The sequence below is a fragment of the Aethalodelphis obliquidens genome, unplaced genomic scaffold (genome assembly GCF_003676395.1).
Source record: "Aethalodelphis obliquidens isolate GAN/ISIS:26980383/991018 unplaced genomic scaffold, ASM367639v1 scaffold30, whole genome shotgun sequence".
Taxonomy (NCBI): Eukaryota; Metazoa; Chordata; class Mammalia; order Artiodactyla; family Delphinidae; genus Aethalodelphis; species Aethalodelphis obliquidens.
In genome coordinates, this window is record NW_020837974.1 from 6,067,010 (window position 1) to 6,083,740 (window position 16,731).

The window sequence follows — 16,731 nt, forward strand, 5'->3', positions numbered from 1 at the left end:
GCTGTGCTGCAGAGCATGTGGGATCTTACTTCCCTGACCAGGGACCGAGCTCATGCCCCCTGTGTTGGAAGTGCAGACTCCTAATCACTGGACCGCCAGGGAAGTCCTCTATTAAGTAATTCTTGACTGTAGCAAGAAGGTTAGCTACGAAGAGAGGGTCCCCACAGAAAAACCATTTCAGTTCCTGTTTATTAATTTTCATAAAACAATTGAGTTACACATATTTGCAAGAGTGGTTAAGTTCTGGTCTTTAAATGGTAGCTTTTCTGGTTACTATCACATAGGTATCTGCTCTCTGTGAGTACCCTGATGCTTAATAAAGCTTGTGCGCCAACTGAAAGATTTTCCACATTTGTCACATCTGTAGGGTCTCTCTCCAGTATGAATGACCTCATGTCGATGAAGATTTGCCTTAAAACTAAAAGTTTTCCCACATTCGCTACATTCAAAGAATTCCTCCTTGGTATGGATTCTTTGATGCTGAATGAGATCTACATTCCGACCAAAGGATTCACCACATTCACTGCATTTGTGAGTGTTCTGTTTATTGTGAATTTGTCGATGGCTCATAAGGGTTGAATGCCGGCCAAAGGCTTTTCCACATTCAATGCATTTATGGGGTTTCTCTCCACTGTGGATTAACTGATGTCGAATAAGGGTTGAATTCTGACTAAATGTTCTTTCACATTCGCTACATTTATAGGGTTTTTCTTTGGTATGGATCCTCCTATGTTCAACAAGATACGCCATCTGACGGAAACACTTTCCACAGTCATGACATTCATATGGCTTTTTTTGTGAGTGACACTGTTTGTGGACAATCAGAGCAGACTTCTGTTTGAAGGCCTGCCCACATATGTCGCACTCAAAGGGATCCTCTGAACTGTGAATTCTTTGATGTCGAACAAAATTTGCCTGACGCTGGAAGGCTCTTCCACATTCGCTGCATTCATAAGATTTCGCATTTGTAAGAATTCGCTTATGCCTCAAAAGCAGTGATCTCTGATGGAAGGGTTTTGCATACTCATCATATTTGCCCTGCTTTGTCCTTGCCCGAGCTTTCCGATCTTGAATAAGGTTAAGGTTTTGAAGGAAGTCCTTACAGCATTCATCACCAATAGTAGGGAGTGAAAGTCGGTAAATGTCCACAAATTCGTTACATTCAAGTAACTTTTCTAAGGGTTTCCTGGCCATTTTCTGCTTTACCAGTGACATCTTACATGACTCTAAATCTTCAGAAATGTTCTGCTTTGGAGTTAGCTCTTTCATCTTGAATCTGGCTTCAGGACCTAGCCAAAAAAAAAGAAAGTATATAAATGACCTGACAGCCATAGAAGGAAAAAAAAGGAAAGAAATCAGGAAGTTTGTGATACGAGACTCAAACGAGGCTAAGAAGTGCTCACCTAGTTAAACCATCATACTACAGAGGCCAGTATTCTGATTTCCTTCCATAGGACCCACAGCTTTCATATCAGAAAGAGCTCTTGACATCAGCTAACCAGCTAAAATGTGCACAAGAGTATATGTCAGAGAATGTGAGAATTGAATAAATCCATCACCATTAGTGGGATAACAACTTACTCTCAGTACCAGCAGTGTCACATAACTAGGAGAGAGGTAGCATTTTGTACTTTCTAGATAAGCATGTTTTTAATAATTCTGGGAGAAACAACTTCTTAAAAATGGAGAAAGTGTGTAAGATAGAATAGAAAAGGAAACAGAGAGAAATAAGTACAAAACCAATGGACTAGAGCAGTGGGTTTTCAACCAGGGATGGTGTTGCTGGAACCTAGTGGGCGGAGGCCAAGGATGCTGCTAAACATCCTACGAGGCCCAGCACAGCCCTCACCGCGAAGAATTAAACAGCCTAAAATGTCAACGTGCTGAGGCTGTGAAACCGTGGAGGGAGGGATGCGAAAAAGGGCAGAAGCAGCAATCAGGACACAGTACGTAGGAAAAAGGAACATCAGTAAACACCGAGAGAATTTGGAAAACAAAATGAGAGCAAGGGAACAAGAGCAAGTATAGAGAAAGGGTAAGTGATGAGGGTAGAAAAAAGGAGTATCTAGGATGGCACGAGAGCTGTCAGAAAACACCAGACCGGCTGCTTCAGAGAAGCACTTGAACTGCAGTAGAAAGAGGATGAGCTTTGCAGACTTGATGTCAAATCCCAACTATCAACCTACTAGCCGTGTGACAGACATCGCAGTCCCTTAGTTTCTTCACCTGGGAATGGGGCTGATGACCATACCCACCACCTGCAGGGGGCAGAAGGGACAATGAGCAGGAGAGACACCAGACACCCGGCTCGTATCGGCACAGGAGGGGTCTGGTGAATGGGGTCCCTCCCTCTGCGTGACCCCCACAGGGCCGGGTCTTCTCCTCACCCACCTGGGCAAGCACTACCGGAAGCCTTCCTAGTCCCAGCTCTTGGTAGATCCAGGATCCACGGCTCTTCCCACTGCTCCAGCTGACAGATCACCTCAGGTTTGGGAAACTGAACTCCTACTCGTGGGGAAGTAAATGGGATGTGCTGGTTAGTGAGCAGCAGATGTCCCAGAGCTCATTTTACCCCTTGGGTCTAAGCGGTGGGGGGACAGTGACAAGCAGAGATCAGGACAGTAGTGAACAGGGCTGGTGAGGAGAGGACTTGGTGCAATCTTTATTGAAAGCCTGAACAATATTCACACTCTGGGATGTGGTAATTTCACTCTTAGAAATATAGCCTAAGGAAAATTAGGACAAAGGTTAATGAACCAGAGATGTTCAGCAGAGTTCTAACAAACAGTGCAAACTGGAAATAAACTAAATGTCAATAGGGGAATGGTTAAAGTGTAGCACATGAATACAACAAAGGCAAAAGTATTAGGCAGATACTGAAAATCCATGTATTCAAAGAATATTTCTTTTGGGCTTCCTTGGTGGCGCAGTGGTTAAGAATCTGCCTGCCAATGCAGGGGACACGGGTTCGAGCCCCGGTCCGGGAAGGTCCCACATGCCGCAGAGCAACTAAGCCCGTGAGCCACAACTACCGAGCCTGTGCTCTAGAGCCCGCGAGCCACAACTACTGAAGCCTGCGCACCTAGAGCCTGTGGTCCACAACTAGAGAAGCCACTGCAATGAGAAGCCCACGCACCGCAAGAGTAGCCCCTGCTCGCCACAACTAAAGAAAGCCTGCACGCAGCAACGAAGACCCAATACAGCCAAAATAAAGAAAAAAATAAAATACATTAAAAAAAAAAACTGAAAGAAGTTTCATATTAAAAAAAAAAGAATATTTCTTTTCCCCCCAGTGCATCTGATACATTTTTCAAAGAATGTTTCTTAAAATAGGAAAATGCTCCCTAGATATTTTAAAGCAGAATACAAAACTCATGTAAATTATGATCCAAATTTTGTTTTTAAAAACTACGTGTGTGTCTGTGCGTGTGTGTGTGTACAGATCTTCCTCTACTTACAAAAGGGTAACTTCCTGGTAAACCCAATCTAAACTGAAAATATGCTAAGTCAGAAATGCATTTATTACACCTAACCTCCCGAACGTCATAGCTTAGCCTCACCGACCTTAAACACGCAAAGCACTTATATTACGCCACAGTTGGGCAAGATGATCTAACACAAAACCTACTTTATTATAAAGTGGTGAAAAGCTGTTATATCTTACTGAATACTGTACTGAAAGTGAGAAACAGAATGGTTTCAAGTGTACTGGTTGGCTGCCCTTGTGACGACATGATCACATAGCTGTGTGGGAGCTGCGGCTCTGAGCCCAGCGTCACCAGAGAGAACGGTCCTGCATATCGCTACCCGAGGAAAAGATAAAAATTCGAAGTGCGCTTTCCACTGAATGTGTATTGCTTTCACACCATTGTAAAGTTGAAAACATCTTAAGCTGAACCATCATAAATAGGGCTGTCTGTATACATACATAAAAGTAAACCAAAATGTTAACAGGGTTAATGCTGGGCAGTGGGCAGGCAGATGATTTTAATTTTCTGCTTTATGAGGGTTTTTAATAACAGGGAAAATGCTGATACTATAATGTTAAATTTTAAAGGGATTACAGAATTATACATAGACTATGCTCAGATAGCTTTTTTTTTTAAAAAAACAGCACAGGAAAAAAAAAACAGGAAGGAAATGTTCCAAAATATTAACAGTGTTAGCCCTGAATGTTTTCCCCTTCCGCTTATGCTTTCCTCTATCTTCCATATATTCAAGTATGCTCTTGGAATGCTTTTAGAACAAAAGTAAACAGTAAAACATCCAGTGCTGGGTGGACAGTCTCACAAGAGGCGGTCAAGACTCTGTGCCAAGAGTGTCTGCAAGGGAGCCAACACTCCCCAGAAAGAAAAAGTCATCCAGGAACCTCCCACCCTAGGGAGACTCTGCATCGGAGTAACACAAAGGCAGGCTCCTGGGAAGATGGAAGCTGTGAAGGTTCAGAAGTGAAGTCAGTGAAGAATCATTTCCTGGGCACCCAGTGATGTTGTAAACAAGGAGGGAAACCATTTTCAGACAGAAGGAAGAAAAAGACTCTTCAAGGGAGCAAGATGCTAGACTTGGAATCTGCGGCGGCCACAGTCTTGTCAGCGCCTAGGAGTCTTAACAGGTGTGGAGGATTCAGGTCGGGGTGGGGAATGGGCTCATCGTCTCTGAACTCTAAAACAAAAGGGAACTATTAATTGTCCACAATCCCTCATTTGAAAACTTTGAGGCCAGATGTGTTTCCTGACTCAGAATTTTTCCAGATTTCAGAAAGGTGCCTTGGTGGGTATATTTTCTCTTATGCACCACCCCCAACAGGGGTTGGAGCTGAAACCTTAAACACACTGATATTTCTGATGCCATATATATATATATATATATATAAAGACCAAATGAGAAAAAGGATGATAAATAGCTTCCTGTACAATAAAAATCAGATTTAACCACCTGATGACTTCAGGTTGGGTCTTATAGCCAAATGAGTTACGAAAAAACGTCTGGTTTTCAGAGCTTTTTCTGCTTCTGGAATTGCAGATAAGAGACTGAGGAGATGTGCAGACACTCAAAGTGAAATGTTAAGCTGACTCATTACCCAAGGAGAGCACGCTTCTGTAGTTGTCCAGCATCACGTCTCTGTAGAGGTCCTTCTGAGCCCAGTCCAGTGTGTCCCACTCTTCCCTGGTGAAGTACAGAGCCACGTCCTCAAAGGACAGCAACCCCTGGAAACACAGCAACTAACTGCAGCTGCAATTCTTACAATAACTTTGTGAGCTACAGTTTTATTATTACAGATGGTCAGTATTTGAGGCTTCTCTGGCCGTTTGATCTCTGCTGCAGTCACTCATCTCTGCTCTGGTAGCACAGACACAGCACAAACAACAGGAGAGCAAACGGGTGTGACTGTGACCCAATAGAACTACTCCTGGCTCCAGGTGAGTTTGCCGACCCTGCTCTGTACAACCCTACCTTCCACATCCTGTATTTCTTCTGCCCGGATCTCTCAGGAAATAGATGGCTCATTCCCATGACGTCACAGAGGATGGGGCAGCGTGCGGGCCATTCACACAGGGATGGACAGGCTAATGGGACACAGGGACGGACAGACTAATGGGAAACAGGGACGGACAGACTAATGGGAAACAGGGACGGACAGGCTAGTGGGACACAGGGATGGACTGGCTAATGGGACATAGGGATGGACAGGCTAATGGGGACCAACCAGGCGAGCTGGAGCTCGTGGGGCTGGCTGTCGTGGGCACCGCTACCCACTAGGTGTGAAGGGGGAGGACGGGAGGGGACACTGGGATCCAGAAAGTTGTTGGAGAAGCAAGACCGGAGCGGGGGGCAGCCTAGCAAGGAGGGACTGAGGGATAAACCCCCAACAGCGATCCCCTCCAGGCCTCTGGTCCCCACCCCATCCCCCTGCCAGAAGCCAACCCGAAGCAAGAGCAAGGGAGCCCGTGGATGGAGAATATAAAGGCCAGCCTCCCAGGGCGCAGACAAAGTGGGGAACGGTGGAGAGTGTCTCCACGGGCCAAACAGACCGCTGAGCACCGTGCCCACGGCAGAAGTTTCCATCTGCAACTGTGTATCCAGCTCCCGGGGGCCAAGACGCCTGGTCTGCCCCCCACACTCGCCGTGGTTCAGGGGGTGTTCGTGCGGAAGGGCTTCAACAATAGGAACACCAGCCCCACCCGAGATGCTTCACGCCGCTCCCCTCTGCAGACAGACCCTGAGTCTCGCAAACGACAGGCCTTTCTTTCCTCCTGCCCACACCTGGCCCAGGGTTAGGGTCTCAAGCCCCCTCCCCCGATCCTGAATATCCTCCGTCCCCAGAGCTGCCCGCAGACGCCCTCACCTGCCCCACCTGCCCGCTGCCTTCTCTGCACCTGCGTGGAGGCTCCCAGGTGCTGGAACACAACGGTTCAAAGCCCCAGAGTCATCTGTGTGCGTGGGGTTTCCTAGCTGGGCCCTTCGTGTGACTCCACAGTTCTCGCCCTCAAGGTCCTCACCAGGGGTCTTCTTCCCCTTTAGCACTCCCGCTCTTTCAGGAAGCATTTACTGAGCACCAGGAAGTCGCCGGCCTGCGTGCCACACGCCAGTGACAGTAAACGCACAGAGGTGACAGCTCCTGCCGGGCCCACAGGACCAGCCCCTCGGGCTGCGCACTGCTCGACTCTAGGGGACACTGTTCACATGGCAGCTGTGACAACGGGGCCCCCAGAGCTGCTAAGTGCACAGCCTGTGCGACCCACGGAGCCCCAGCCCCGCTTCAGGGAGTGAAGGGTCCAGTGGGGAAGCGGGAGAAGTCAACACGGTGACGATGCAGGGGTCCACGGGGGGCGACGGGGGCTGTGAGGACAGGGCTCGCCCCACCCCCTCCTCTCAGGAGGCACTGCCAGTCACTTCCCAGAAAGCAGCCCCCGGGGCACACGGCCCTCACCTCCTCCCGCCTCCCCACCGGCTCCCAGGCATCCCCTGCATCGGGCCTCACCACCCCCCTTCTCCCTCCTGGTGACCCTTCCTCCTCGGGCCGATTCCATTCTCTCCTGTCTCCTCCAGGGTCTTAATCCAATGACCACGACTCTCCTGTGTTTACCCTTTTCCCCCTTGTGATACTGTGATTTAAATAAGAAATATATATTTGGTCTTCCTCCCTACTTCTGGCACAGAGTTCCTAAAAACCCTTGGATTTTCCTAAGGGATAAGAACAGAGGAGCATCTTTTAATATTTGGGCTTTTGTCCTCGGTTTCTGAAATAGCTCCAGGGCCATACAGGTGAGGGGAATGTCTTGTTACTCATAACAAATCCCTCACCCACACCTGAGTTCATGTTAATGCGGAAAACTCCTAAGGATGGGGCTGGATGTCAGGGGAACAAGCATGTGATGAGAGGGTTAGAACCTTCACCCCTAGCACCTGTGGGGAGGGGAGAGGCTGGGGTTCAGTCAGTCACCAAAGGTCAGTGACTCGACCCATCACGCCCACTAATGAACCCCCATAAAAACGCAGAAACGGAGGTGCTGGGGAGTGTCTGCCTGGAGAGGAAAGCCCTGCACCCCTCCCCCACTCCCCCTGCCCTGTGCCTCTCTTCCATCGGGCTGATCCTGAGTTGTAGCCTTTTACGTGAACCAGGACCTGCTCAGTAAACCGTTTTTAGAGTTCCGTGAGCCACTCTACCAGATCAATGGCACCCGCGGAGTGGGTCGTGGGAACCCAATTTAGAGCCGGTGGGTCAGAAGCACAGGTGACAGCCCGCACTTGTGACTGGCGTCTGAGTTCGGGGCGGGGGGCGGTCTTGCGGGGACTGAGCCCTTACCCTGTGGGTCCGATGCTAACTCCAGGGTGACAGTGTCAGAATGAGTTAAATTGCGGGCACCCAGCTGGTGTCAGAACGGTCAGAAGTGAGGCGTCATGAAGCAGAGCAACACAGCCGCGTTCCTTCCCAGACTATCACTCCTGCCCGTAGCCCGCAGGATGCTGCCGCCTCTCCTGCCTTTACAAAGATGCTCCTGGCGCCTTGCTCCCTCTCGCTTCCGCCCTCTCCTTCCCTTACTGGGCCTTTTCTGTAAAGAAGACCCTACACGCTCACCTCCAGTCACCCCACACCCACCCAGTGGCTCTTCTGCAGCTGTCCTTCTGAGCCCAGCCCTCCGCCCACGTGGGAACACAAGGGAGAGTTATGGGGTTAATGCAGGACCTCAGAGAGATTTCACAGGGAGGATTTTTGCGCTGAGTCTCAGCATATGCAGAGGTGGGTTGCCTGTGGACAGGGAGAACAGGATGTACACAGGCCGGGGGACAGAAGGGAGTCCACATCTCTGCGGGCGGGTCCTCTGGCCGTCAGGGAAGGCGGGAGATGCCACCAGAAGGGCAGGCAGAGCTCTGTGATCCCTCAGCAAATGCGGACACGCTGGGCCAACGGGTCAAAGCGTTGCCCCTCCAACTCCCTCTTGCCTCCCTCCCGTCCAAGACTGTTCTTTCCAAATGGTCGCGAGGGTTCCTCACGTGTCTCCTCACTTTTCTACTCAGCCTCTCACACTCACCCTCCATCATGTTACGAGTTCAGTAACTAAGCTTCCAGTGTCCCTTTGATGCCAACAGATCAGAATTTATCCTGTGTTGTGCGAGTTTGTTTCCACAGCTCCCTCTCCAAATGGCTTGTAAGCGCCTTAGGCGAGAGCTTCTCTCCCAGCACAAAGGCAGTACTATCTGGTATACAGTAGGTACACAGTAATGCTCACTGACAGAAACAAGGAGCAACTGTGGTGACAACAGCTAAAACTTACAGAGCGCTCCACGTGTCACTAGATACCCTGCCGATATGCCACGTGCCCCATTTCATTGAATCCTCGCAACTCTGCGACAGCTACTATCATTATCCCATTTTCCAGATAAGGAAACCGTGAGAGATCAGGTAACATCTAAAACAGAGCCTGGATTTGAACCCGTCTGGCCCCAAAGTTCAAGCTCTTTACATCCTACCTTCCAAGAAGGAAAAACCCCCAGCTGATAAAGATGGCTCGACCTGAACAGAGGAGTTAAAGCCACGTGAACGCCAATGCCCGGCGGTGAGGCTACACCAAGGTAGGGGAGGAGCAACCCTGCTCACCTTCCACAGGACTGGCAGGAACACGGCTTCCATGGCCTGGCCTCTGAGGTGGTGCAGCCTCCCGGCCATCAGGCTGAGCTGAAGGAGAGGAAAAGAGCACACGTAAGGCCAGCCCCGATTTGAAGCTCTCTCACCAGGCAGCCCAGGACAGGGAATTCCAATGGGGCCAACGAACCTCAGCTAGCACAAAGTCACTGTGTTTGGTGTTGGAATATGTGATAAAATGAAAGCAACTGCTAGAATACTCTTGTTAGGAATTTCTGAAGCTAAATCAATTTCCAATCTTTATCCAAGGAAACCTGTGGCTCCGCCCTCACCTCCTCCCTAGAGTATATTCAGCAGCACCTCGTTGAGAGACCCAATACGCCAAGGGACCAGACTGTAGGAAAAAACAGAACTCTGACCTGCAACCTGCAGCAACCCGCCTGGAACCCAAACCACAAGCAATGCAGCAATAGGCCCTACATCAGGACTTGGTCTCCAAGTGCCAGCTTGTCTCTGATATGTACCCCTGTCCTCCATCTAGGGCCGAGAGGAAAAGCCGAATATGCTCCCGTACCCAATCACGTAGGATGTTCCGCTTCTTTTATTTAACCTGCCTCCAGTTTTTCCAAGCCAATCAGCTCCAAACTCAGCATATTTGAGTCTTCCCTCTTTTCCACTATAAAACTTCCCCTGCTTGCCTTTGAGTCTCTGCCACACGCACGTGATGGTGGCCAACTCCCTTGGCCATGAAGGGAATGAAGAGCCTTTGCTTGTTCTCTTTTGGGTGGTCTTCATGTATTTCTACATCACACAGAATCAGCTCAGATAGTGTAAAAATGATTTTAGGGCAGTTAGAGATTTTAGGCTACATATGATATACAAAGAGCTAATTGTGGTCAAAAGAAAATTCAGAAGACTTTACTTGATAGGAACATTTTAGGGAGCAAAACCCAAACTGTGAACAAGGAGACTTCAAAACTGAAAGTCTTGAGCTCTCAGCAGTTACCGCTCAGTTTATAAAGCCTGTGAAGGGGTGGCAGAATAAGCCACCCCAAAATATACCACTTTGGAATACTGAGCTGTGGGACTTAAAAAACGGCTGTTTAAAAAAGAAGCAACAGGGGAACTTCCTGGCAGTCCAGTGGTTAGGACTCGGGGCTTTCACTGCCGGGGCCTGGGTTCCAACCCTAGTTGGGGAACTAAGATCCTGAAAGCTATGTGGACTCACTCATGCTAAGCCCCATGTCAGCAAACCAACACTTAATCCTTAACCTAACTGCCATTTCAGCCTCTTCCAGGAATAGAACCTCCCTCCGCTTTCCCTATGAAGATAGTATTTAGGCCCGAATTCTACGCCATCTCAGGGGTTAGTCATTTTTCCTTGGGTATCTCCCATGTTTACATGAGGTATACATGTTAAGAAACTTGTTTATTTTCATCTTTTATTGCGGGGGTCTCAACTAAGTACTCAGAAGGGTAGAGAGAAAATTATTTTCCTCCCACACACATGAATGAGGAAGTACATTGTTTTCTATTGGGACTGGTTACTAGAAACTGACATTCCTTTTAGAAGAGTAGCACCGGACAAGTTTACTTGTTTGTAGCTGATTGGCTAGGAAGCTGCAAGGTCACCCTGACATGAAGAAAGCTTGTTTCCGTTAAGGAAAGAGCCAGCATTTGGGGGAAACTAGGACAGCTTTTAAGTTTTGGTTCCGCAGCTATGGGTGGTTGGCCAGGGGACATACCCAAACTGTGGCCTCCGCTTTGCTTCTTTTTAAATATAGTAAATTCGGTGTTGTTTCTCTCAGGGAATACACAAATGATGGGATACGGAGGATCTTCATTTTTTAATTGTGCTTCTCTGGCTACCGGCGAACCTTGCTTTATGTAAGTACATCTTTAAGAAAGTCCCTCACACACCGTTCACGTTCCCTAAAAACACTGCTCCTAAGCGCTCCTGCCTCTTAAGCAAGAAGGCACCCCCCAGACGGTCCTGATCAGGGGAAGGGACCTCAACCCTTTCATTATCTAAACTAGATTATCTTCTGTGAGCGTTGTGCATTTGGAAGTCAGAACCCATAATCCAATTTGTTAATCTATAACAATACAGTGCCCTGAAGATCGGGGTGGGATGGGGGGGAAGGATACGGGGGGGGAGGGGGTGTCTCTCCAGCCCTCACACCTTCTATGGCGGGGCCACTGAGGCTTCCCCGCGGCACCCAATCCTCCCATCACACTAGCTCCTTTCTCCCCAAACCTCGCGGCCTCCGACTCCAGCCGCGTCGCCTCCTCCAGGAAGTCCTCAGGATGCACCTGCGGCTGCCATGGGGGCTGGGATCCCCTCTCGAGGTGCTGGGCTGGACCCGGAATCAGGTCCGAGCCTCTCAGCTAAACCGCACCTGAAGGCGCGACGCTAAAGGTCCCTGAGCCTGTCAGCCGGATCACTGGCGCACGCCGAGCAGAGCGTCCCCACCCGAGTACCTTCTAGGAACGGCGGAGGCTTCGCAACTCTCTGATAGAGGGTAAGGGTAGGGGCGGGGGTGGAGGGAGTGTGCGAGTAAGGGGGCGGGGCGCTCATGTCTCTCGCAACCTCCGCTCCTGGCCGGAGCCAATCAACTGCCGCAGAGGGCGTTGACTAGGTCACGTGACTTCCAGGCCCCGCCCCAGCCCGTTCCAGCCTACCCTGGAGGTCTGGAGGCTAGGGGCTTTAAAAATGCTAATACCAAGTCCTTCCCCTTCGCACCGATTGTAGCAAAATCTCTAGGAGTGAGCCCTCGTGCAGTTGGGTATTTTTAAAAGCTTCTCCTGGTAGTCTAATATAGAGTGACCAACTTTTTAGAGAGCCGACCCTGGACACAGCCCTACCAGGCAAAAAAAATATGTTAGTATAATGAATTATAATACACATATATGTTATTAAGATAAAAACATAAAAATAGATACTTATCTGAAATTATGTTATTCAGAATTGTTTACTTTTCTGTGACATGAATGCTGTTATTTAAAGCAACAGAGGACTTAGTGACAATTAATTGTAAATGATAGTAGGACTAATTAATCTTTTATATGATTCCATATGTTTAGTAAAGAAGTAAGAGAGACTGCAGATTAAAAAAAAAAAAAGCCTTCTGAGGTATTGTGTGAAATCTCCGTTTAAGTCCGGATTTCCACGGGATATACATATATATATATCTCCAGTATTATACTAGTTGTTTGACCTAGGACAAATTACTTAGCTCCTCTGTACCTTATTTTCCATAGATGTAAAATGAGGATACCAGTACTATGAATTTCATAGAGTTATGAGTATTAAATGAGTTAATATATGTGAAGTGCTTAAAACAATGCCTGGCACAGTAAATGTTCCTCAAGTATTAGAGTGAAAACCTTCAGTTTTCCAAACATCTTTAGATGAATACAGACATTCATTGACTCAGTGTTGTAGCAGTTTGAACTTCCATAGGAGAATTCAAAAAATCAGGAAATACAATGAAATTCATTAATTCGATTAATGTTTATTGAGTGCCTAGAATGTGCCAGGCACTGTTAGATTTTAAATATTACACATTTAAATGTTATTCAAAGCACTTAAGGCTTGGTCCAGGCAAAAAGCTGCTGAACTCAGACAGAAAAATGCTCACACAGTTGAGCTTTTGACAATCATGCTGTGCTAAGTTGACGACATTGGAGACCTGGGGGCCTCAAACTCAGGGATAGTTTCCCTATCAAAATATTTACTGATATCTGAAGCTGCATGGAATAGAAGGCTAAAGAGCTATACTAGAACATTGGACAAGGAAGAGAGGAATTTTCCAGTCTCCCAGTGTTTATTAGATAAAGACCACTATGGAGAGGAGATCAATAATTGTAAGTCTTATAAGCAATAGTTCCTATTGCTACTCTTTAAGCTTGCTGATCCTTTCAGATATTGGTGCTTTTTAAAATCTCTACAAGTTCCATTTATTTATTTATTTTTTGCGTACGTGGGCCTCTCACTGCTGTGGCCTCTCCTGTTGCGGAGCACAGGCTCCGGTCGCACAGGCTCAGCGGCCATGGCTCACGGGCCCAGCCGCTCCACGGCATGTGGGATCCTCCCGGACCAGGACACGAACCCATGTCTCCTGCATCGGCAGGCGGACTCTCAACCACTGCGCCATCAGGGAAGCCCAGTAAATTTCATTTTACATGTATTTTACCATAATAAAAAATTTCCCCCTGGCCAACAGTTCAAAGTACTTTTATATCACCTGGATTCTTTCAAGGCTTATTTTGAAGCTTTGTATGGGTGTATCACCGCCTGGAAGAGTGTGATCTTGGCTTGAAAGCTTGAGCTAATCTTGAAGTACTCCAGGCCTGGTTCAGTCCTTTTATTAAGGCATTATCCTTGTAGGATATCTACTGGCTGCCTCAGGTGTTCAGTGAGGATTCCATTATAGCTGGCCAGGACATGAACGTCTCCTAGCTCTGTGTGAGCTCTGGGAATTACTCAGCTTACAGCTTCCTACTTGTTCTTTGCCTGGCTTGATTCTGCCAGGAACAAACTCAGGAGGACCCGTTATGGAGATTTCTAGAGCTTTTTCTCTGTGCAGCTTCTGGCTTTCTAGGCTTCTGCTACCCAAATCCCAGCTCCCTCTGCCTCCTTGAACTCAAATCTCTGTGTCCTCATCTGAGAGCCTGCTGTGTGGTCTGTTTGGGTGCCTCCTCCCCTGCACTGGGGCCTCCAGTTAGAAAGTCAGGGCCATATAGGCCTCACCTGATGTATTTCCTTTTGCCCAGGGATCACGGGTCTGCCCTGCCTGTTGTCCAAGGTCTGAGAACATTTTTTCATATATTCTGTTTAGTTTGATAGTTTTTACAGTAAGTCCAATAAGTCAGTCCAGTCCTAGAAACTGCATCACGGCCAGAAGAGGAAACTCAGTATAGTTTTTTTTTTTTTTTTTTTCAGTATAGTTTTAATGTGTGTTTCTTTTAATACGAGTGCACTCGAAGTTTGGGGCTTCTCATTGTCGTGGCTTCTCTTGTTGCAGAGCACGGGCTCTAGGCGCGCGGGCTTCAGTAGTTGTGGCTCACGGGCTCTAGAGCGCAAGCTCAGTAGCTGTGGCGCATGGGCTTGGTTGCTCCGCGGCATGTGGGATCTTCCCGGGCTAGGGTATGAACCTATGTCCCCTGCACTGGCAGGCGGACTCCTAAACTTGCACCACCAGGGAAGCCCTCTCATCCTTTAAGAATGGGAGTTTTTAATTGCAGTTATTCTGTCCCTGTTCCACTGTTGTAAATCGAGTATGTGCTAGGGGTAAGGAAAGGGGAGCAGATAACCTGTTTTTTAGTTCATAGTTTGTTGGACCCAAAGGAATCCCATCCAGACCTGCCGGAGACGACTGTCCATCATCCAGAGATCCTGGACTTTGTGCCGAATGTAGGAATTAGACTGGACTCTGGGTTCTCTCTTGGGGAAGAAGTAAACCTATTTCATGCATGGGACAGATGGGAAGAACTGTGGCAGAGAATGCTAGATTTCTCTAACGCATTCTCCCTTCTTTCATGTATCCAGCTTTATTACATTTCTCAGCCTCCCTTGCAGTTAAATGTGGTCCTATGATTAAGTTCTCTCCAAAGGAAGGTAAGCAGAAGTTTGTATGCATCTCACAGTTCTAGCCCATAAAACCTTCCACGAACATTTCTCCATGGCCAGAGTGACTTTGAAAACCATATGTTGAAGATGACAGAGCTAGTGTCAGTCTGGGTCCCTGAATGACTGCATTTGAATACAGAAAACTTCTATTTTGTTTGGGCCATTACATGTTGGGCCTATCTATGTTAGCACTTTAGCCTCCTCTGACTAGTACATTTGGTCCTTCCTATTATGACACAAAACCCCAAAGTCACAAAGGAAAAGATTGACATAGTTCACAATATAAAAATGTAAGACTTCTCTATGGGAAAAGTAAGATAAAAAAAGTTAAAATAGACATCAAGAAAATGTTTGCACAAGCACTATTTACAACAGCCAAGACAGCCAACCTAAATGTCCATAGACAGATGAATAGATAAAGAAGATGTGGTACATATAGACAATGGATTACTACTCAGCCATAAAAAAGAATGAAATAATGCCATTTGCAGCAACATGGATGGATCTAGAGATTATCATACTAAGTGAAGTAAGCCAGAGAAAGGTAAATATCATACGATAACGCTTATATGTAGAATCTAAAAATGATATAAATGAACTTATATACAAAACAGAAATAAACACATAGACATAGAAAACACACTTATGGTTACCAAAGGGGAAAGGGAGGGAGGAATAAATTAGGAGTTGGGGATTAACATATACACCCTACTATATATAAAACTGGTAAACAACAAGAACCTACTGTATAGCACAGGGAACTATACTCAATATTTTGTAATAACCTATAAGGGAAAAGAATCTGAAAAACGAATGTGTATATATACACACACACACATACACACATACACACACACATATATATAAACTGAATCACTTTGCTGTACACCTGAAACTAACACAACATTGTAAATCAACTGTACTTCAGTTAAAATAAAGAAAATGTTTGCACAATATTTAGTAGGCAAGAGATTAAGATCTATTCTAAAGAGGGAGCTCATACACATTAATAAGAAAAAGATTAAAAATAGAAAAAGGATATGAACTAATAATTCATACAAAATGCAAATGGGTCATATACATATAAAAGTGTTCACTTTCAGGACTTCGCTGGTGGCGCAGTGGTTAAGAATCCGCCTGCCAATGCAGGGGACACAGGTTAAAGCCCTGGTCTGGGAAGATCCCACATGCCGCAGAGCAACTAAGCCCGTGCACCACAACTACTGAGCCTGCGCTCTAGAGCCCGTGAGCCACAACTATTGAGCTTGCGTGCCACATCTACTGAAGCCCACACGCCTAGAGCCCGTGCTCCACAGCAGGAGAAGCCCCTGCAATGGGGAGCCCGCGCACTGCAACAAAGAGTAGCCCCCCTCGCTGCAACTAGAGAAAAGCCCGCGCCCAGCAACGAAGACCCAGTGCAGCCATAAATATATAAATTTATTTTAAAAAGTTCACTCTCACTAGTAATCAGAAAAATATAAATTTTCTTAAAGCAAAAGAAATATATTAATACCTTTCCTTTCTTTTAGTTATTTTTGAGTATCTAGAATAGTATTTTTAGAGTGTACAAAGTGACAATCTGGTTTTCCCTTGTCAATTAATCTTTAAAATTTTCCCTAAAGGGAAAATGAGATGGAAAATGGGAAAAAAACCCTCAGAACCAGCTTTAGATAAACAGCCACACAATTAAGATGCCAGCACCTATTAAACCCTAAAATACAGAAATGACAAAGGATGGTATGTGTCCCGCATTAAGCAAAATGGTCTCTTTCAGACAGACAAAAACTCTCGTGAGAGTTTCTTCCCTTTTTGTTTAAGGCGCTTCTCAAATGAACAACCTTGTTCACGTCAAGTTCCCTGAAAGTGGCCATTGTGATTTCAAATTTTCCCTGGTGAAAAACCGTGCTGATGAGCTATACATACTTCTTAATTTACAGTGAGAAAACATGAAGAAAGCAGGTATTTGACTAAGAAGAAGCAAGATTTTAGATAGAAAAGACCCCAGGAAAACTGC

The 16,731-nt window shown here is 46.7% G+C and overlaps 1 protein-coding gene and 1 long non-coding RNA gene across 10 annotated transcripts; both read right to left on the bottom strand.

Moving 5' to 3' along the window:
• Positions 1-13: 13 nt before the first annotated feature.
• Positions 14-16,653, bottom strand: LOC113630471 (uncharacterized). Its single transcript, XR_003436989.1, has 3 exons — positions 16,641-16,653; positions 14,515-14,520; positions 14-108 (listed from the first exon to the last, which is right to left on the bottom strand). It is a non-coding gene; the product is annotated as an uncharacterized LOC113630471 (long non-coding RNA).
• ZNF789 (zinc finger protein 789) lies at positions 144-11,505 on the bottom strand. Of its 9 annotated transcripts, none has more exons than XM_027125878.1 (5): positions 10,831-11,233; positions 9,101-9,178; positions 5,081-5,207; positions 2,392-2,505; positions 144-1,289 (listed from the first exon to the last, which is right to left on the bottom strand). In XM_027125878.1, exons 1-5 carry the CDS (start codon positions 10,927-10,929, stop codon positions 277-279), a joined length of 1,431 nt encoding a protein of 476 aa, XP_026981679.1. In that variant the 5' UTR covers positions 10,930-11,233; the 3' UTR covers positions 144-276. The 9 variants fall into 9 exon arrangements, with proteins under 9 accessions (XP_026981679.1, XP_026981680.1, XP_026981678.1 ...); XM_027125879.1 differs by lacking the exon at positions 10,831-11,233 and adding an exon at positions 11,343-11,505 and having other exon boundaries at positions 171-1,289; positions 2,392-2,508; XM_027125877.1 differs by having other exon boundaries at positions 171-1,289; positions 2,392-2,508; positions 10,831-11,224.
• Positions 16,654-16,731: the final 78 nt, after the last annotated feature.